This window comes from Hoplias malabaricus, chromosome 14 (assembly GCF_029633855.1).
Source record: "Hoplias malabaricus isolate fHopMal1 chromosome 14, fHopMal1.hap1, whole genome shotgun sequence".
NCBI lineage: Eukaryota > Metazoa > Chordata > Actinopteri > Characiformes > Erythrinidae > Hoplias > Hoplias malabaricus.
This window is the reverse complement of record NC_089813.1, coordinates 34,066,111-34,088,242: the sequence shown is the minus strand read 5'-3', so window position 1 is coordinate 34,088,242 and position 22,132 is coordinate 34,066,111. Positions and strand designations below refer to the sequence as shown.

Here is a 22,132-nt window from a genome sequence, read left to right as displayed (position 1 = left end):
TGAGGGTCAAAAATACAAAAACAAACAAACAACATAATCGTTCATTAATTGTAATCATGATAAAATGTACAATTAATCATGATATTGGTTTGGGCTCATATCGCCCAGCACTAATTCACTCCCAATTGCCCCATATGTGATGATTACTTAAACACACAATCTGTGATGCGACAAACAACCAACATATTTGGACCTACTCTCACCTACATCTGTTTTTACCTCTGCTCAATGAAACTCTTTTTATAGGGAGTGCTTTGACTGTGATAGCATTTTGTATAAAGTACAAATCAGGGCAGTCAATTAAACTAGAGTTAATATACATTTAAATATATTATATATGATTTGGACCTGAATAAAAATTACTAGGGAAAATGTATAATGTGTGCCTTTTAAACGCATCTATGTTCAGTTTTAACAAACTTTATGTCTCAGATTTTGACTTACCAGGTGCACACATGGGACAACATTCTCCATCGATCTCATACTCAGCTCTGGCACAAACACCATAACACAGTCCAAAATTCAGAAAGAAAACCGCAACGATGATAAAAAATATGTCCAAGTTAGTGATCATCTTCACTTGCAGTCTCTTGGAATAGCAAAAGAATTCAAAAATAAACGTTTCCCCTGAACATTTCATCTTTTCCTCTGTTTGGCCTCAGATCATTTCAGATTTCAATCCTTTTCATGTTCTGTTCATGTTGATTATAAATATGAAAGGTAAATAAACTACAAAAAAAATATTTTTTTTCTCCTGGAACAGTCACACTCCAGAGTTCTCATTCTTTGTAGGAGCTGAAAAACAACAAATATTTTAGAAAAGCACAAATCAAATAATTATATATTTTTTGGAAATATATACCAGATGAAGCTTTGACAACTCTCACTGATAAAAATAAACGATTCATTTAATAATTAATACACATTTAATAAAACATGTAACAACAGTTTAACCTCTGGTACTGTCTCTTTAAATTATGAATACTCCTTCAATACAAACTGACTTGTTATTAAAGGAAACACTAAACATGGTGGACAGACTAAATGACTTTCCAAGTTTTGTCATGCGTCATAACACCTACTAAAAAAGTTCCCAGAAACAGAACCCAGTCAAAGGGGAAAACTGTGAATATAAATTAGCATAGCTTTTCCACAAGATGTGTTTCAAAGTATAATTTTTATTAATTATTTTAATTTTAATCTATTTATATTAATACTGTAACTGCTTCATTCACGTCAGTGTCTTGGTAGGTTTGAAGCCTATCTGCGAATCAAAAGGTGCTTGTATTTCTGCTTTTCCACTAGCCACATTTGGTATCTGGAACTGTTTTTTTTTTAATTCTTGCTTGCATGCAGTTTCAAGTGACGAATAAATCTTGCAAAGCAATGATTTGCCAGAGAGACCTGCCAATAATGACAGAATGTATACTGCCAGCACAAACTAATCACTCCAAGCAGCAAACCATTTGTTTTCAGTTGATTCAAAGCGACAGATCAGAAAGTGATGCTGTGGTCTTCTGAAGAGCTTCAAACGCTCCTTGGATTGGTGGTTGATGAAAAACAACAGCGAGAGGCAGACATGCAACAAGTAACAAAAAACTCTACTGCTCTGTGAGAACTGGGGCACAGAGCCATGTCAATAAATAAAATATTTAAAACCAGAAACAACATGTGCATACACAGCTTAACATTACCACGGCTGTTGTTGTGGTTTTTAAAGCCTACAATTCCCATTACAGATGGTGACGTCACCAACTACATTCCATGAGCTGCACTAATAGAACTGATGTGACTAAAGTATACACTAAATGTTTACTGACTGAGAAACACAGAAGCCACATGCTAATATTTACATCTATATGTAAAAAAAAAGATTTTTTTTATCCTTCAAACTATTAAATTAATATGAGACCCTTACCTGTACAATGGTTAATAATGGCCTTCATGATGAAGATACAAAGTACTACAGGCAAAAGTAATATTGAACATAGCAATCCAACTTTAAGTCTTTTATGTCCACATTCAACATCAGAAACCTTTGTTCCTGGCTTTATTTCTGTAAGTCCTGAGTCTTCACACCTGTCAGAGTGAAACAATGGAAATGACAAGCATTTGTAAAAAGTGTGTAGTTGTTTAATGGAGCAATAATATTTGTCATAAAATCTATAAATGTGGTTTTATTATGAAATTATGTGGTTAACTTGTCATTATTTGTATCTTCTTTTGAAAATCTCCTCCTAATGACAATTATTTTAAGATCAGAATAACCCCTTGTGACACTGAAAAAGTGGGCACTTACTTTGTATGTGTTTGACAAATTTGAAGAGAGCCATTTGAGCAGGTACCATCTGAACATTCAGCACATTTAGTGTCTGTGAAAGCTGTTCCTGTAAAATATACAAGTTCTGTTCAGTCAGAGTAGAAAAATTATTTAAAGATAAAAGTACAGGGTGAGTCATACTTTCTGAATACTTCAGCAAGTAATGGGTAAGGGGGCCTATCTTTTAGGCTATATGGCTGTGTCTGAAATGGCATACTCCCATACTAATTATTACACAACACGATGTAGTGTGTCCGAATACCTAGAAACTATCAGATAGTATGCAAAAGGTTCCCAGATGTCATACTTGATCGGGAGAGATTTGCTAGTATACCCCCTCAGGACACTATCTGAGCAAATTGGAGACTGTGAGACACAGATTGGGATGTGTTCATTTGTGAATAGTGAAACATATTTGTGACTTGTGTTTTATTTGTGGATTAACATTTACGCATTTGTAAAGTATTTTGAGACTAATCTCTCTCCATAGACATATCCCATGATTTACCTGGAGCAGCAGAGTAGAGCAGTGAAAGGCAGACAGTAAAGTGTCAGTAAATTGAAAAATCTATACTAATATTTCTCAGGAAATACTCAACCTGTAATATATAAAATATATACAGTGGAACCTCTACTAACGAACGCCTATACTAACGAACTTTCCAAGATACGAACCGGGCATTTGAATATTTTTTGCCTCCACCAACGAACCATGACTCTAAAAACGAACCCGAGCCTCCACCGAGCTGGCGGCTGGAAATGGCCACTGACCCCAATAGGCGAGTCTCCCAGCGCGCCCAGACTTGAGTGAGCTTTTAAGATTAGCAAATTGTAGCTTTAGCAATTTAGCATTAGTGTAAATAACAGACATCGAAATTCGTGCTAAGTTTCGTCTCCCCACTTTCACCCGCCTACTCTCCGTTATTCCACCCACCCCCACCTCCCGTCATACAGTCAATGCCTGTGTTACTCCTCCAGCCAGTCGTCACGTCTTCAAGGTAGCGATATGTAACCACTTAAAACTTTTTTATTTCTTTTTTATTACTGTTACCACTGTATTTCTTTTATTTTTAGTAATGCTACATGTATTGTTTTACTAATTTGAGAGTGTTGTAAACATATATCAGTGCAAAAAGGGTGACTTTCGGGGTGGGGGCTGGAATGCATTAATTGCTTTTCCATTATTTTAAATGGGGAAAATTGACTCGAGAAACGAACTTTTCTACTTACGAACCAGGTCACGGAACGGATCAAGTTTGTAAGTAGAGGTTCCACTGTACATGTATAAAATTCATACATAATGTATAAAATACATAACCATACATACTGTGGCGAGCAGAAAACCTATTTTACGTGGTACAAAGAGATGGAATGAGTTTATGATTGTTAGTGTAGGAGCTGAGGCAAGGGCATAGAGTTAGCATGGACGAAGGTGACGTGTCTCCACCAATATCCAGCAATTATTGAGTTGCCCCCACCAATATTTTGATCCCCTACATAAATAAATAAATAAATAAACCCTGATCTTTCACAGAGACCCTGAAATGGAGAAACAGAAACGAAGACGATGATGATGATGACCCTGATCTGTCAACATCTCATTAACCTAGAGGTGCAGAAAAGGTTAAATCATGTTCTCTACTGGAGTCCTACCTCCCCGTGAGACTCTGTAGCTAAGTTTGGTTGTTAGCAGCGCCAAAATGGAAGGAAAACTTTCCCATTATAAGCGAGTATAACTGCAAGACGGGGGTTGTTAGTGTTAGAGTCATAGGTCCCCACCAATGTTAAGAGTTGAGCTGAGGCAACATTTATTTACAAACAATATTCCAGGTTTATTGCAACGATAAAAAAATTCACCACAAAGTAGTACCTAGACAAATTGAAAATGTACATCACATTAAATGTGGTCAACATCCAAGAATATGGTCATAAATGTTCCTGGGTGAAGTGAACTTTAGCTTCAGCTCCAACAAGAGATTTTACAACACTTAATGTTCGCTGAACGTGACTTAATGTACCAAACCACTGAGCTATCCACTCAGAGAGATCAAAGCTGGCCAAAGGATTTTTTAAAAATAAACAAATAAAATTTGAAATTAAATCTCAAATGATTTTGTTTCTGTCTTCTCCCTAAATTAGCAAACTCTTTTAATAAGTATTTTTTTGTATAATTAAGTAATTTATAAGTTATTGTATTAAACTTAAATGTGAAGTGAAATAGTTTTTTTAAATAAGTATTTTTTTTAATCAAGGACTGAATGGTTCTGTCTGCTCTCTAAATGTGTATAAATTGTATAATTAAAGTATGTGTGCATAGTTAATAGAATAATAGAAGTGTATACTAGTTTAGTGGTTAAATAGTACATTCTTACTCCAAGCTAGTATGTTTTCAGGTATGCCATTTCGACTGCCATATTGGATCAAGGGCAAGTTTTACCAATGAGAAAGTGGTCACCAAATTTCACTAACCTCTTTGTTTTATGTACTGTCCTGGGAGACAGGCTGTGTGTTTTGCAGCTAAAGAACAGCTATTTCTCTTTTTTTCTAAGCAGTAGTGTCCATCTAGTGGCTCAAACACTGTGTCTGATGATCGAGTGCAGGGAGTCTTTACTCTTAAACCCTGACCTGTGAAAAACACAAAGACTATTCATTAGTTCATTTTGTAAACTGGAGCACCCAGAGGAAACCTATGTGTACACAGGGAGAACTCTTCACAGACAGTAACATGAGGTCAGGATTAATCCCTCAACCCCAGTCACAAAATTTTTATTTAGTCAAAAACATTTATTGCACATTACACCGCAATAAAGAATTCCTGAGAGGCTATTTTCTGGGATGCAATCCCACATTTCTAGGAGCTATATTAGAAAACTACTTTCCACCAACTGATCTGTAAGCAATTTATCATTTGCAGTTTTACTGTAAATAACATGTTTTGTGTAATATTATACACAAATAATAATACAAACCACATAGAGGTCTACTTATGATAGACAGACTTACTAGGATCACACACAGTGCAGTTAAAGCAGAGTGAAAGGCCATTGGGTTCTTCAAGAAAAGTTGAATCAGGACAAGGAACACAAATTGTGCTGATATCCTCTGTGCAATGTCTATAAACACAGTTACCTAAAAACAAACATATCATTATTATGAAGCATACCCAAGATTTCTAGCGGCGCCCTTGACCTTTAGTGACAATAATGTACCTCGACAGTTTTTCTGAGAGTCTACCCTTTGTGACAAACATATGCCTTTTTAAACACATTTATGTTCAGTTCTACCATACTTCTATATACAATGTCTCAGATTTTGACTTACCAGGTGCACACATGGGACAGCATTTTCCATCGATCTCATACTCTACTCTGCCACAAGCACCAAAACACAGTCCATAATTCAGAATGGAAAAAGCAAAAATAAAAAATATGTCAAGTCTCTTGTAACAGCTAATGAAATAAAAAATAGACATTTCCACAGAACATTTGATCCATTCCTCTGTTTGTCTTCATATCATTTCAGATTAAATCCTTTTCATGTTCAGTTCATGCTGATGAGATGTCTATAATTGTAGAAAGTGTTGGAAGGCCACTGTCTTCTGGAAAGTCTTAGTTCATAGTTTCCATTCTTCGCTGAAAACCTAAAAAAAACAAACAAATATTTTAGAAAAGCAGAAATCCAAAATACTTTTCAATGGAAATGAATACTCAGTCGATAAACACTGAGTTCATGAGAATGCTCAGCGTACCAAAGATTAGAGTCCACATTAAATTACCAGATGAAGCTTATATAACTCACACTGATAAAAATAATCTATTTAATAAAACACATTTAATAAAACAAGTAAAAAAATGTTAACCTTTCTGTACTTTCACATTAAACATAACACATGCTGAAAAACAGATCCCACAAACTCCAGAACAGAACCCACCCAAAACTGAAAGGAATGTGGGGAAAACAGTCAGCAGTTTGTCCACAATATTCAATGTAGAATTTTTATTCAACTATTCAACCCTAAATTTTCTTTAATTGCTTCATTGATGTCATGGTTTTGTGGGTCTGGAGCCTTTGTAGGAATCAGAGAGTATAAAAAAATCAATGGTGTTAAATTTATCTTGTTGGGGACCTATGAACCGAGTAATACTCGCTTATGACTGGAAAGTTTTCCTTCCAGCAGTTTTGGTGCTGCTAACTATGAAATCAGATTTGTGCCAAAAAGAATCACACAAAAAAAATCTTCTCAAACATAAAACTTAAATATAACTTGCAAATAAAATATCCAGCTCTGATGTTTGTGCTCCATGACTTTTGCGCGTGCTCTCTCAGTTTTGTGCATTCTCTGAGTTGGCACAAACCTCTCACGTGGGTGGTTTTTCTCAGGGGTGCCTTCCCATTGGCTAATGAGTTTTTGAGCGACAACTCAGTGCACTGGATGTTGTTCATAACTCAACTGCAGCAAGTGTGTGTTAATTATGGAGTCTGTGTCTCACAATCTGCAATGTGTACAAATACAGTTACATTCATAAATACATGTTTTTGGTTTTCATAGATATGTCACAATTTTATAAATATATTTGTTTAAATTTACATTGCAAATATTTGTAAAGGTGAAGTCTCCAATTTAAAATTTATTTGTAAAATGTAGAATCTGCATTTGTGGATCAAGTCACTCATGTGTTTTGCGTGACGTGCATTTGTTCATTTCCTCTCTTGGGTTTTTGGAAATGCTCTCGCATTTCACCCGATCTAAATATAAATGCAGCCTGATCCACAAACGTGGTCAGCAGGCGAATAAGCCACCGCTAGGTGGCACTGTTTCCCCCCCCCCAGTGTCTCAGGACTGGCCTGTTTCTCTCAGGGCCGCAGCGAAACAATCCCCTGTAGGCAGGTCTATGACTCCATTGGCTGCCGCAGTAAATGATAGACAGCTAACTCTGGCTGCTGATTGGCTAAATAAAAAAGGGAAGACCAATGAGAAGCGCATAATTCTGTTTCAGAGCCGTGGGGTATCTGCCCCTCCCTTCGTCTGAGGAGAGCATCTGTCTGAAACATTCATTCACACTTATCCAGTTCAGGGTCGCGGTGGGTCCAGAGCCTACCTAGAATCATTGGACGCAAGGCGGGAATACACCCTGGAGGGGGCGCCAGTCTTTCACAGGGCAACACAGACACACACATTCACTCGCACACACACACACACCTATGGACACTTTTTGAGTCGCCAATCCACCTCGTGGATTCGCAATCAGCATCGTGTGTTTTTGGACTGTGGGAGGAAACCGGAGCACCCGGAGGAACAATTCACCCGTTTTAACAATCCAATCTCAAAATTACGAAACATATCAGTCCAATAAGCAACACGGTTTTAGTCCAAATACGGGATGATTTTCATGTATTTTATTTGACAAACCTGCAGCGAAATTAGGGAAGTTCCGTTGGATTTTAACGTCATTAAATTTAGGGCACCTTCAAAAGCGTTCCACAGTGATCCCCCACTCCTAACTGTCTGTGATATGAAGCTGAATTCAGTGGTTTGGGGGCTTTTTGTTCGAACTTCCACATTAAATGTTGCGCAAATGCTTCTCCATTTAAGTTGTCCCCCATGTCCTAAAACATCAGTGCCACCTAGCGGTGGCTTGTGCTGGCCACATTTGTGGATCAGGCTGCATTTGTATTTGGACCGGGTGAAAAGCGAGAGAAAGTCTCCCATTCCAAAAACCTGCGAGAGGAAATGAATGTCACGAAGAACACGTGAGTGACTTGATCCAAAAACGCAGTTTCGACAATTTACAAATAAATTTTAAATTCGAGTCTTCGACTTTACAAATATTTGCAATGTAAATTTAAACAAATGTATTTATTTTCGCATAAAATTGTGATATATCAATGAAAACCAAAATCATGTGTTTATGAATGAAACTGTATTTGTACAAACTGCAGACTGTGAGACACAGAGTGTGATGTGTTCATTTGTGAATAGTGAAACATATTTGTGACTTGTGTTTTATTTGTGGATTAACATTTACGCATTTGTAAAGTATTTTGAGACTAATCTCTCTCCATAGTTATTCAGCTTTGGGGCATGTGCTGAACGTTGCTGAATAGCTCTCATAGAATTTCCCCATTCCTAATATTTAAATATGTAGCCCTTTTTTGTTTAAACTGCATACTATTAGAACATTTTACATTTTTTGTCACTTCACCTGTTCTTGTTTATTAATATTTATAATACTCAATATTATAATTATTGCTGATTGTTAATAATGATTAATGATTTTTTTTAACGAATCATTCACTTTTCCTCACAAAATGCAAAAAACAATGTATATTTAATACAACTTTATTAAATTTGCATTCGTTAAAGGAACAGGAACATCTCTCACACACTCCTTATTGTCATGTTTCTCTTTTCTCCGACCTCATGTAACACAAAATACACACATGAATTTGTTAAAAACAGAGTGACTCTGATCATCAAAATAAAATTTGAGCATTTAAATCATAATAGCCGTTGTGGAATAGGTTCAATACGTTAGTGAACGGGATTCTGAACAGGAGCTCAAGCACTCATAAAAATATTTTACAAATAAACAGAAATAAATGCTAATTTATTCTGTTTTATCCTGAGTAAACACAGACATCACTGTGTATTTACCTCAGATCAGTATCTACGAGAGACAGACAAGTTTGTGTACTAAATAAGCCAATGGGAAGGAACCCCTGAGAAAACCCGCCCACGCAAAACTCAGGGATCAGGCGCAAAAAACTGAGAGAAACTCGGAGAGCATGGGCAGAACTCCAAGCACTCGCGAAAGTCATCGAGCACAAACGTCATAAGTTTTATGTTTGAGATAAAAAATTTTTGTGCGATTCTTTTTGGCACAAATCTGATTCCATAGCTAACAACCAAAACACAGAGACTCACGTGACATCAGGGAAAGGCACAACCAATCACACTCGCCATATGTGTTATGAGGAGGTAAGACTGGAGTAGAGAACGTGATTTAACCCTTTCTGCTCCTCTAGGTTAATGAGTCGTTGACAGATCTGTTTTCTTGTGTTCTGTTTTTTTTTTCAATAATCAATAATCGCTGGAAATTGGTGGGGGTCACCTCCGTCCATGCTAATTCTACGCCCTTGCCAGAAATATACTGTGTTTTATCGAATCTCCGGCCTGCCGTTCAAACAACTGTAGGAGCTGCGTTTTTAAACCAACCAAAATTTGTTTTGCTTTGATGCACAGGCATAAGCATAGACTAGTGTTAGTGAGAGCCTGCTGCACTGTTTGGCACTAAATATCACCATTACTGGAGAATATTTCTGTTCTAGTCATAAACCGTAACCATAAACCATAATTCTGGCTTATTTTACGGCTGTGTAAAATAACACCGAGAGGTTCGATTTTTGGTTCCCTTCCACCTTTATTTACACACCAGACTTTAAATTACTATTTACAATATATATACACGCACGCTCCTTGTGAACAAAAAAATTAGCAAAACAAAATTCTCTATAAGCAGAGACAAAAAGGATAAAGACAATTAAATCATGAGTCTTATTATGCCCTGAAGTTATGCTCCTCTCGCTACGGTCTAGCCGAGTCCCCCTCTTTTACCCCTGTGTGGTATATATATAGGTAGCCCCGCCCCTTAGAATATACCAGTCCCTGAAGAGGTATAAGTTAAAGTATCTTGGACACAAGTTTCATACACAATAAAAATTAACAATGAACTAACAACTGTACCAAGATTCAGTTACAGCCATGGCATGTTTAACGTTCATTCATAATATCAATATTTATTAGATAATATATTTTCCCTCTTCTAGATGCTAGTTCCCCCTTCCCTCTGTGGAGAATGGATTCAACCAGGTAAGTAAAACTCAGCATCAAGAGATAGTACTCTTTTCCCTCTCACATGACCCGTATGCAGGTGAGTAAGTACAGGTAAGTATACATAATGGATTCTCTTGGTGATGTGTCACAGGTACTGTACAGAAAATACTATACTCAGAAAATACTATATACTATACTCAGAAAATACTTTTATTTTTAGTTCAAAAACACCCCGGAATGAATGCAGAGCTACTCTCAAATGGTCCTCTCATAGCTCTGCCGCTCACTTCCTGTCGCACGCTTAGGGAGGCAAATCCTGGGGCCCTGGTTGTAAAGGGCAACACAAGACACATTTAACCAAATTAAAATGTGGCACAAAGAACACAGGGATGATCACATGACAAGGGTAACACAAGGGCAAGAAGATCACATGGCCAGAGAACACGAGTAGGAAAATCATATGACCAGGGGAATACAGGAACCAAGCAGTTTCATTCAATCAAGGCTGAGTCTCAGAGAGTGCACTTTTAACACACTCCATCTGTATCAACCTTCCACTGAATATGCTTCTCTGTTTTTCCAGTTATGTGCAGGGGATGTAACATTTTCCATAAGCAGCTTTCTGAGAGTCCAGCTTGACTAATACAACAGCATCAGCCTTACTTATATGATTGTTCTGTTTTTTCAGAACCTGTTTGTTAATGCTGTTTCCCCAGCACACAACAGCACAGAAAATATTACTAGCAAAAACAGACTGGTAGAATGTATATGGGCATGGCCCAAATAACCTCTGCTTAAAAACCAACAGCTCTATCATTACTTGAAACCTGCAAAGGTCAGTTAGTTATTCAGGTGCATGTACGTACCAGTTACCTCCACATTCTCTATACAGAGCTTTCTAAAGTCCACTACAGCCTCTCACTTAAATAAAACAAACCTAATCAGTTTCTGTTTTAGGATGGCATGGTGCCGCGGGTTGTGTTGCAGTCACACAGCTCCAGGGACCTGGAGGTTGTGAGTTTGAGTCCCGCTCCGGGTGACTGTGAACAGTTTGGTGTGTCCTCCTCGTGTCCGCATGGGTTTCCTCCCACAGTCCAAAAACACACATTGGTAGGTGGATTGGCAACTCAAGTGTCCGTGAGTGAACGTGCACCTGGCGCCCCCTCCAGGTAGGTTCCGGACCCACCGTGACCTTGAACTGGTTAAGCAGTTTCAGAGAATGAATGATTATGTCCATTCATTATCTGTAAGTGCTTATCCAGTTCAGGGTTGCGGTGGGTCCAGAGCCTACCTGAAATCATTGGGCACAAGGTGGGAATACACACTGGAGGGGGCACCAGTCCTTCACAGTGCAACACACACACACTGACACCTACGGGAATCGAACCCACAATCTCCAGACGCAAAAAAAATCAGTGCTACAAATACAAAGGTGGTAATATTTCAAAATCTGATGAGACAGATTTGCCTGTATACTGGCGCCCCCTCCAGGGTGTGTTCCGGGTAGGCTCCGGACCCACCGCGACCCTGAACTGTATAAGCAGTTTCAGACAATGAATGAGTTTCTGTTATTTAATTATTATTTTATTGATTTATTTTATAGCCAAAAGTTATTATATTTCAGTTTTCACACTCCCATCTCCTGTTATAACTGATAAAGCGATACCCCAGTAAAATGTCCCCTATATAAGGTAAGGGCTGGACACATTTCCCCTAGTTGATTTCTCAGAAAAGACTGTGCTCAGAGAACTTTATTTATTTAACGTTACACTTATACAGCACCTTTCTAGAAACCCAAGGACACTTTACAATCAACACAACTTTCAATCCACACACACACTGGCGAGAAGCGGCAGCCAAACGCGAACAGCGTACTCTCAACCAGGAACGACCGTCCACCTGGAGGACTGCATTGGGCACTAGGGTTTCACCCAGGACAGAGCGCCAATCCATATCTGGGCACACACACATTCACTCACACAGCCATTCATTCTCTTACACACTCATTCACTCAGGACAGTTATTACAGAAGCCAGTTCACCTCCATGTTTGGGGTCTGTGGGAGGAAACTAGAGACCCCAGAGGAAACCCACACAGACACGGGGAGAACATGGAAACTCCACCCACATGGGACTTGAACCCAAGGTCCCAGCGCTGAGAGGCGATCCCACTAAGCCACCATGTCGCCCACAACACCGCCTGAGAATCAGGAACTATTGAACGACAAATCAGCTCAGCTGTCTGATCATCAAAAGAGCATATGATTAAATGCTAGATGAGTTTACTAGAGAAGAGTTTAATTTTGAGTGTATTATTATTTTTCTTTTGAAATGTACCTTATGTTTATATTTGTATTTGTTGTGCTGCCTTGTATTTATGTGGCTTGTCTTTTACTTTTTTGTCCTCTCTGTTTCTGTTTTGTCGTCATCATCAGAATATGTTCCTGTTGGTCTGGCTTTATAAATGGTATTACATGAATGTGAAAGCACACAGAGGATACTTTGGAATTACCCTCTTGTCCAGAAAAGTGAAAGTACCTCAATGAGCCTTTGGCATTGCAGTGTATTAGTTTGGTCACTTGTGTGTCGCTGTATATTTAAAAGGAGTTAAAAAATGTTTGTTAAAAAGACAACCATTACCTTAGAATAGTAACTATCTTGCTGATATTATTTTCTTGTTCAGACACAGATTATTTCATTATCATAATCCATATTCATGTGTGAAGGTATTTCTCTGATGGACAAAGCAGTCAGTTTCTGCTCTTACAGAACTTCACCGTCTGTACTTATAACAACCCAAATACCATGGACACATCTGATTGTTAATGCCTGTGTGAGGAGTACATCTGTAAAACCTGTTTAACTGTAACATGACACGAAAACAGATGGAATCTCTAAGGCAGGACACCAGAGAGCCAGAGTGAGTGGGTTAGTCAATATATTTATTAAATGAGACTGTGACTGGACTTACCTCCATTACATACAGCCCTGTTGTGTCAATCAGATTTTATATAAAAATGTAAATATTTCTCTATTTATACTCTATTTATTGGAATAAATATCTTGCAAGACTTTTTAACAATGTGGAACAAAACTTTTCTCACTTCAGTTTCAAGATTTTTTTTGTCATATGAAGCAACTAAAAACTAATGTTGTTTTATGGAATGCAACAATAATTGGTGTCTTTTCCTTATATTGCGTATATTTCTGTTTTCCTTTTTTTCAATGAAACTCATAATGTCAGGAACGAGGGGCGGACTGAAGGAGGGCGGACGCACTCGCTAAAACACAGTTTTTTAATAAAGGAGGATAACAAAACAAAGAACGAAAACACACAGGGAAACAAGGCAGGCTTAAATTAAACACGGTGAACTAAACAGGGCTAACCGGACTGACAGACTAAAGAGTTCACAAAATAACGATAGGAAAGGAAACTGCGACACGAAACAACGACTAAGAAAACAAACACGGAGAAACTGGAGACAGACGGACAGACAAGGAAACACGACCGACTAGTGAAAGGTGAAAATGTGAAATGTACGACCAACAGGACGTGAAACAAGAGGGCTTAAATACAGACACAAACGAGACACACCTGGACAGATAACGAGGACGGGTTACCACATGACACGGACGAGGAGGCGGGACGAGGGCGGAGACAAGGATATAAACAAAACATAGCCATGTGCTAAAAGCATATGGCCTGGGACAACAGACATGACAGGACGAAGGCGTGACAGATGCCCCCCCCATGAACGCGCAACTCCCGGGCGCGTACTCCTAAACCCCCCAGGAGCTGGCACAGGAGAGGGCAAGGAAAACAAGACAGGACAACAAACCAACGGGTGACAGGACTCAGGACGATACGGGAACAGACACTGGAGCTGGGGACACAACAGAACCGAATATACGAGACGGGACATGGGACATGACAGGTGACTGACAAAGGGAGGTAACAAAAGACTGGAACGGACTGGACATGACGGGAGTGGACACATGAGACTTGACAGAGTTTTTGACATTGGACATGACACTGGATGGAAACAGGGACTGGACAGAAGACGGGACAGGTGACAGGACTTGGTGCTGGGACTGGACGGGAGCAGAGACTGGTGACAAGACACTGGACAGGATAGGAACGTTAGACTGGACAGGGGTACGTGACTGGACAGAAGACAGGACAGGTGACATGACACTAGACTGAAACGGAGACGGGACTGGAGACTGAAAGGGAAACTGGACCGGAGACAAGACAGGTGACTGGACATTAGACAGAGGGTTGAAACGGGGACTGGACAGGAGACGGGACTTGAGACTGGACAGGGGTTTGAAACAGAGACTGGACAGGAGTAACAGGGGACTGAACATGAGACAAGACAGGGGGTTGAAACATAGACTGGAGAGGGCTGACAGGGGACTGGACAGGACTCACAGGAGACTGGACTGGACTTGGTAGGGGAACAGGGACCAAGACATTCAGGGGGACAGACACGAACACAGTGACAGGGACTGGGACAGAGACAAAAGCTGACACGGGTACTGGGACAAGGACAGAGACAGGAACCAAGACAGGGACAGACAAGGGAACCAATATAACAGGGGGGTGCCCAGGACTGGCTAATGTCTGTGGGGCAGTCTGAGGAACCAGCCTGGGCACAGTTCTGGGGATCGGCCCTGAAGTCCTTCGGGCCGACCTACGGACATGGACAGGAGCGGCCGTAGCCACAGTCACCGGGACAGGAGCGGCCGTAGCCACAGTCACGGGGACAGGAGCGGCCGTAGCCACAGTCACGGGGACAGGAGCAGCCGTAGCCACAGTCACGGGGACAGGAGCGGCCGTAGCCACAGTCACGGGGACAGGAGCGGCGGGTGCCGCCATCACGGGGACAGGAGCGGCGGGTGCCGCCATCACGGAGACAGGAGCGGCGGGTGCCGCCATCACGGAGACTGGAGCGGCGGGTGCCGCCATCACGGAGACTGGAGCGGCGGGTGCCGCCATCACGGAGACAGAAGCGGCGGGTGCCGCCATCATGGAGACAGGAGGCCCTGCAGCGACGTCCACGGAGGCAGGGGAACCTGCGACGACGTCCACGGAGGCAGGGGAACCTGCGACGTCGTTCACGGAGGCAGGGGACCCTACGACGTCGTCCACGGAGACAGGGGGACCTGCGACGACATCCAAGGAGACAGGGGGACCTGCGACGACGTCCAAGGAGACAGGGGGACCTGCGACGACGTCCAAGGAGACAGGGGGACCTGCGACGACGTCCAAGGAGACAGGGGAGCTTGCAGTGACGTCCACTGAGGCAGGGAGAACTGCGACGACGTCCACGGAGGCAGATGAATCTGCGACGTCGTCCACGGAGACTGGAGAACGTGCGACGACGTCCACGGAGGCAGATGAATCTGCGACGTCGTCCACGGAGACTGGAGAAAGTGCGACGACGTCCACGGAGGCAGAGGAATCTGCGACGTCGTCCACTGAGAGAGGAGAGGCGCGCGTCGCGCTCACGAAGACAGGAGAGGCGCGCATCGCGCTCACGAAGACAGGAGAGGCGCGCGCCGTGCTCACGAAGACAGGAGAGGTGCGCGCCGTGCTCACGAAGATAGGCGCGGCTGGAGGTGCCGCGCTCTCGAGGACAGGAGTTTGTGCTGCTCGCCGGGCTCGCGCTGGAGCTGTAAAGGGTTTAGGGGGTTTCACAGGCGCACCCATTAGATCCCCTCGAGGTGCGCCCCTGTTAGCCTCACCTCCGTAGCTCTGAGGTCGGAGGCTAACAGCCCCTACCCTTAACGCCCCCCCAAAAATTTCCCCGGAACTGAGGGGGTAATCCCCCAGCGAGGGGGGGACTCCAGCACGCTTCTTCCGCCGACTCTTTCGACTCCCGCTGGCGCAACTACTCGATTCACGAGTCGACTCCTCAGGTATAGGAATCGGAACAGCGCCAGGCAGGAGCTGGAGCCGGCGACTCCATTCCGAGGCCGCTTTCAAAGCCTCCCCCACAGGATCTTTGGGGCCTGTGTGGAATGGAGTCCGGCGAACGGCACACCCCTTGAGGTAATAGTCTGTGCTAGCTGCGTCCTGGTGGTCGTACATTCTGTCAGGAACGAGGGGCGGACTGAAGGAGGGCGGACGCACTCGCTAAAACACAGTTTTTTAATAAAGGAGGATAACAAAACAAAGAACGAAAACATACAGGGAAACAAGGCAGGCTTAAATTAAACACGGTGAACTAAACAGGGCTAACCGGACTGACAGACTAAAGAGTTCACAAAATAACGATAGGAAAGGAAACTGCGACACGAAACAACGACTAAGAAAACAAACACGGAGAAACTGGAGACAGACGGACAGACAAGGAAACACGACCGACTAGTGAAAGGTGAAAATGTGAAATGTACAACCAACAGGACGTGAAACAAGAGGGCTTAAATACAGACACAAACGAGACACACCTGGACAGATAACGAGGATGGGTTAACACATGACACGGACGAGAAAGCGGGACGAGGGCGGAGACAAGGATATAAACAAAACATAGCCATGTGCTAAAAGCATATGGCCGGGGACAACAGACATGACAGGACGAAGGCGTGACACATAACCACTTAAAGGAGCAATCTGTAATACTGAAAGAATGTATTTAAAATGGCTACAGCAGTCCAAATTCAAAACACTGGATAGATTTTTCTGCCCGCATTCCACTCCTACCTCACGCAAAGTCACAATGGTTGCCAGGTTGTAGAGATTGAATCTAAAAGAATGAGCATCAGTATGTTCTATATTCAACCTATTTACACAGAAAAGTGTACATAATTTCACTACAATATCTACCTACGACAGCAAAAGGCAAAAAAGTGAGCAACCACCATTATGTTCCAGTAATTTACCAGCATCATATTTGAATTTCCATTTTAATTTACTTGATGTTCCATCATAACTGTGGTAAAATTTGGTTTCACATTCGACATTTGTTTGAGATACAGAATTCTGCTTTTTTTTCGCCAGTTACCAAACGTATATTCACCGGTACAGTTGCAGATTCCTGATGTAACAAAAGAAACCAAAAAAAATGAACTGAGCAGCTGAAATCTTGTAACAAACAAGAATCAGAAACAGTTAACTTTCAAAACAACAGCAACTGGTCTCCTCAGTTCTCAAACACTTACATAGTGTGATGTAACACAGTGGTAAACATGCCCCTGTCCCAATTGTTTTGGAACGTGTTGCTGGCACCAAATTCAAAATGGGCAAATGTTTTTCAAAAAGCCATAAACGTTCTCAGTTTCAACATTTAAAATGTTGTCTTGCAAATCATTGCATTTTGTTTTTATTTACATTTTGCACAATGTCTCAGCTCTTTTGCATTTGTAGATTCATTTGGCTATTAACATGATTATAAATTAAATAAGCCTTGTAGTGTGTAAAGAATAAATATCGTTCTGTGTTGGTTTGGCATCATTAGGTCCAGTGACAAGAGAGAAAAATAGATTTATATGAAAATTTTAATCAATTATGAAATAAATGACTGAATTTTGCACCATAAATAAGAATTGTGTGAAGAATAAATATCTGAACTTTTCTATGTTGTTCTGATCCCATATTGATCCCACATTTGGTCCCATAACTTGAGAGTTTAACAGATTTATTTGGTTACTGATTTCATTAAAAAAAAGCACAAATTTTCACAATTAGCCTTAGTATGTGAGGAATAAAACTGTGTACATTTGCAATTTGATGTGACATCATTAGGTACAAGAAGGAAAGAGATTAATATTTGGATATTAACATTAAACACTATACATTTATTCTAGCAATTGTGCGACGGTCCCTAACGCTGGAGCTGGAGAGAAGGGTATCTCTGCAGGCCGGAGGCAGCTCCAGGTGGGAGGTACAGCTCCAAGTGAGCGCGGAAGAACATGTTAAGCACGACTCAAGCATATCGCTGGCTTCGAGATATGTAGTTTTCGTAAAGGCTCTGGAGACGACCCAGAGGCTAAAGAACCCTTTTTATTTGTTTTTAAAAACAGGGCTGATATGGAGCTGTTTCTAAAAGCTTGTGTTGATGAGCAGGGTGTCAGGGTCAATGCGATGTTTGTGGTTACGCCATGCCCATCACCCCAGAATTTTTAAGTCATGGAAACTGGACTGTAGGGCCCTCACCATAATTCTTAAGGCACAGATACTAGACTGCATAGACTACAGGGCACCTTGTACACCACAGTTCAGACAGTGTGTATAGTTTGATACTTTTAGAAACCTAGGCTGTCTGGTTAACTGTGATGTCCTGTTTTGCGTAAAATGCCCTGCACAAAATAGATAACCTAGTTATTTTGTTTCCTCTAACAAATTTCCATAACTAATGCAGCTCAAATTGCTCTGTTTGAGCATTGTTTGGGAGTTTAAGAGAATGTCAGTGAGTTCTTTGGGACATTGTGTTAGATTATTGTGTATTTTGTAGTGCAGCTGTATACCTCGTGACCATGTAATAACTGTTTTGTTTTCAGTGTTAATATTGTACCTTGTAAACATTGAGTACATTATATGGAGTACATTTTCAGCATTATGTGATTTACAGACTTGTTTGTGGTTGGATTAATATGTGAAATTCTTGCAATAAATAAAAAGAATAACCATTTAACTGAGACCACATGTACTGAGTATGATAATGTTTGCTTACATATAGGCTACTACTCACTTCCTAACAAAAGACATGACAGTAAATATGGGTTCATCAGCACAGCTCAGTGCTGGGGTGCTATATATTCTTCGCCTGGCATTAGATTAATGTTTCTCTACTCCAGAGAATCCAATTCTATTGTCAGTTTTTCTCTACAGGGATTAGAGAGGCAGTGTGTGCACATCTGTGTTAGTAACGGTTGCAACTTAATGTAGAATATATTCATTACAAATTTGTCCTCAAATATTTGTACATATGGTGGGTTTCTGACATAAATTAAACTGAATAAATGAAAATTAGTCAAATTAGTTGAATTAGATAAGCAGTTTCAGATAATGAATGAATGAATGAAAGTCCCTTCTAAAAAAAATACACATGCATAATCCAGGTAAGAAGAAAGGGAGGCTTTCTGACAGTCTAAGCCAGTGTTATCCAATTCTGATCCTATTCTACCTTTTCAAACAAACTTGATTAAACTAATTTTGTGAGTAGGATGTTCCAGGACCTGGTTTTGATGCCAAATCAAAGCATACGTGATCATCTAAATGCAAAGAGTAATACATAATACTCTACAACAAGGACATACTTCTATAAAGAACTGTTTAAAACCATGCAAAGGAACTAGATGAAGTACAGTGAACTTCTCTGAATGTCTGTTTATATTCTTAATTGAGCCAAATTTCCTGAAAGGTTGCACCACTATCTTGGAATTCATTAAACCATAACTAAATTACAGTGAACTTCCATCTTATTAAGTTCACCTAACTTGTAGCTACAGGCACTGACAATATTGTCATATACACCCACTCTGACTGAGTGCTCATGGTAGGTTTACTGAATATTAAGATTATTTGCAAATTATTAGCACCATTTCTCCCATGTCCATTAATGGAAAGGAGCTGCTTTAAATATTTATTTGAATAGTGGGCCATAAGTGTTACTTAAGGGTTTACACATTTAAACTGATTATAATCCAATATTGTGCTGAGTAAAAAACAAATAACACAGTCCTATAATTCTGTAATCAAATTAAAATAATGATTGTAGACATGAGAGACCTAATGGATTTCATAAGTTTGCAGATCACCCCATAATCAGATTACCAGAAATATATCATTAAAATATCAGAAGTGCTATGTATTTCGTTTTCACTGAAACCTAATATTTTAAACTATAACTAGTAGAGGGCACCTAGTTCTGTTGGAGAGAAACTATGCCCTTTTTTCAAATCACAAAGGCTGCATTTCCTACATTCGCCTTCCCACAAAACATCTAGATCCCCCACTTGCTGGTTTCCGCCCACTTGCGAGCCTCCGGCCTGCAGAGACATGTACTTGGTGTGTGTGTGGAGGGCGCAGGGATAAAAACAGCGATAATCGGCTGCGTTTCTGGCTTAATCTCAGCAAGTACAGTTTAGTAAATAAAGGTTATGGATGTGACTTTTTGGTTTCTTTTGTTACATTAGGAATCTGCAACTGTACCGATGAATATAGGTTTGGTAACTGGCGAAAAAAAAGGGGAATTCCTAATCTCAAACGAATGTCGAATACGAAACCAACTTTACCGCAGTCCCATCATAGTCTTCTGAGGGTTTCCTGGTGTCCTACAAAGGCCCTATAACAATGTCCCATAAAAGTCATCATCATCGTGGTGAGGGAGACATAAGGTGGAAAAAGTCAGTCCATTCCCCAGTTTTATTATTGACGTCCACTTCTCTTTGCCACAGCTCTTCTCCAGTTGTGTTAGCGATCGCATTTTTACCAGCAGCTCTTCCCCAGGTGTTTAGTGATCGCCAGTAACTGGCTTTCGCTTCTTTTATCTGTATTTTCACAGGCTACTCTTTCTGTTTTCATTTTAGTAACGGATCGCTGTCACATACATATTCTCAAATATAAAATACCCCGGGAAAAAAATCACTGAAATAAGGGCAACACACACTAAAGTGTTTTTCACATTAAGTTACAGTTTAACACAGGGCTAAGTTCCAGAATCAGTTAAATGTTGTGTCACTCATAGTTTGAGAAACACATCCAAAACTAAACGCGGTGAACGTTCGTGGTTTAAAAAGTGATTTAAGGCGCTCACCTCCGCGCTGAAAGCTGTTCTGATCACTTCTGAACCGAATCCTTCTGGAACGATTTGGAGCGAGAGACAGGAGACGCCATGAAAAGAGGAAACAATTTCCAAACGACAACACCCATTCCGACCTTTGCCACGAAGTACGCAGAGAGTGAGCGAAAAACAGAACATGGAGTGAAAGAAATCTTTATTTACTGGGTAAAGGTTAATCGGTTTTCTTTTTAGTTTCGAGCAAGTTGTTTTTACATTTATGGTTTATTAGTATTTTGGCAGAAAAAAGGCTTTATGCGTATTATAGGAATTTTATTTATTTTCTTTAAAATTAGACACTCTTACAATCACACACTGATTCATTTAAAAGATTAATCAAAATCATATCTTTCATGTCTTTATGAAATATGAGTATTTTTAAACAATAAATATTTATTTCCATATGTAGTTTTCCTTGCACTACACTTAATTAAAAAAATGCAGAAGTACAAGGAAATTACCACTCGTGAACTACAATGAGGATGTTTTTGTTTATAAGACCTTTACACTTCCCCCAGTGGGACCCAGTGGTCCCCAGAGGTTATTGGAGTGGGCAGTTTAAGGTAGTAGTCAGCACAATCGTGGTGTGATTCCACAGTGAGATTTTATTTACAACAAACATATTTAAAACAAAATGCTACACACAATATTTAAACCTGTTTACAGGGCCTGGTGGCACAATAAGTGGTCAATCACTCACACTGTGCACTCTATGTTTCACAAAAAAGTAAGGAGCTTGCAGTTAGTCAATCCTTCTCACAAGGTCTATCTCCCTCCTTTCATCACCAACCAGGTCCTGTTCACTTCTATTACTTCTCACACCACCCATACACCACCTCTTTTGCTTTTCACAGAGAGGCCCATGTCCATGCGATGAAGAGAAAACACTGTAAACTCAGTGGTTTGGTCTGGAATCTCTGCAGACATCCAGGTCTATTTGAAGCAGTTTATACAGCAGTCCCTTGTCTCTCACTGAAAACAGGTCAGTGCCTGAATTTACTCAGTTTGTTGTCCAATAGGGTGGCAATATTTTGGTTTTCAAAAAAGAAGACACTCAGGACAGTAGAAAACCTGCACTGGGTCTAAGGTCTGGTTAGAGGGGGTTGATTTAAATAGTTGCATACATAACCATGTAAATATGTAGTTGAACATTAATACATAAACAGATACATTCTAACAAAACAATTAACAA

At 40.4% G+C, this 22,132-nt stretch overlaps 1 protein-coding gene across 3 annotated transcripts in view; it reads right to left on the bottom strand.

Annotated features, from left to right (window-relative positions):
- The window catches only part of LOC136666255 (tumor necrosis factor receptor superfamily member 14-like), a 32,229-nt gene extending 11,195 nt beyond the window's left edge, over window positions 1-21,034 (bottom strand). For 2 of the 3 annotated variants that reach the window (XR_010795351.1, XR_010795352.1), the window contains exons 1-7: window positions 20,917-21,034; window positions 5,642-5,960; window positions 5,324-5,449; window positions 4,790-4,945; window positions 2,300-2,387; window positions 1,919-2,079; window positions 445-795 (exon numbers count right to left, since the gene is read on the bottom strand). Coding sequence is in view for 1 of the 3 variants with exons in the window: in XM_066644351.1 (XP_066500448.1) it covers window positions 445-640 (196 nt within the window). In the remaining 2 variants the exon portion in view is untranslated. Of the gene's footprint in view, window positions 1-444; window positions 796-1,918; window positions 2,080-2,299; window positions 2,388-4,789; window positions 4,946-5,323; window positions 5,450-5,641; window positions 5,961-20,916 lie in introns of those variants that run through there. The other variant, XM_066644351.1, reaches the window with a different exon arrangement.
- Between the last annotated feature and the right edge of the window lie 1,098 nt (window positions 21,035-22,132).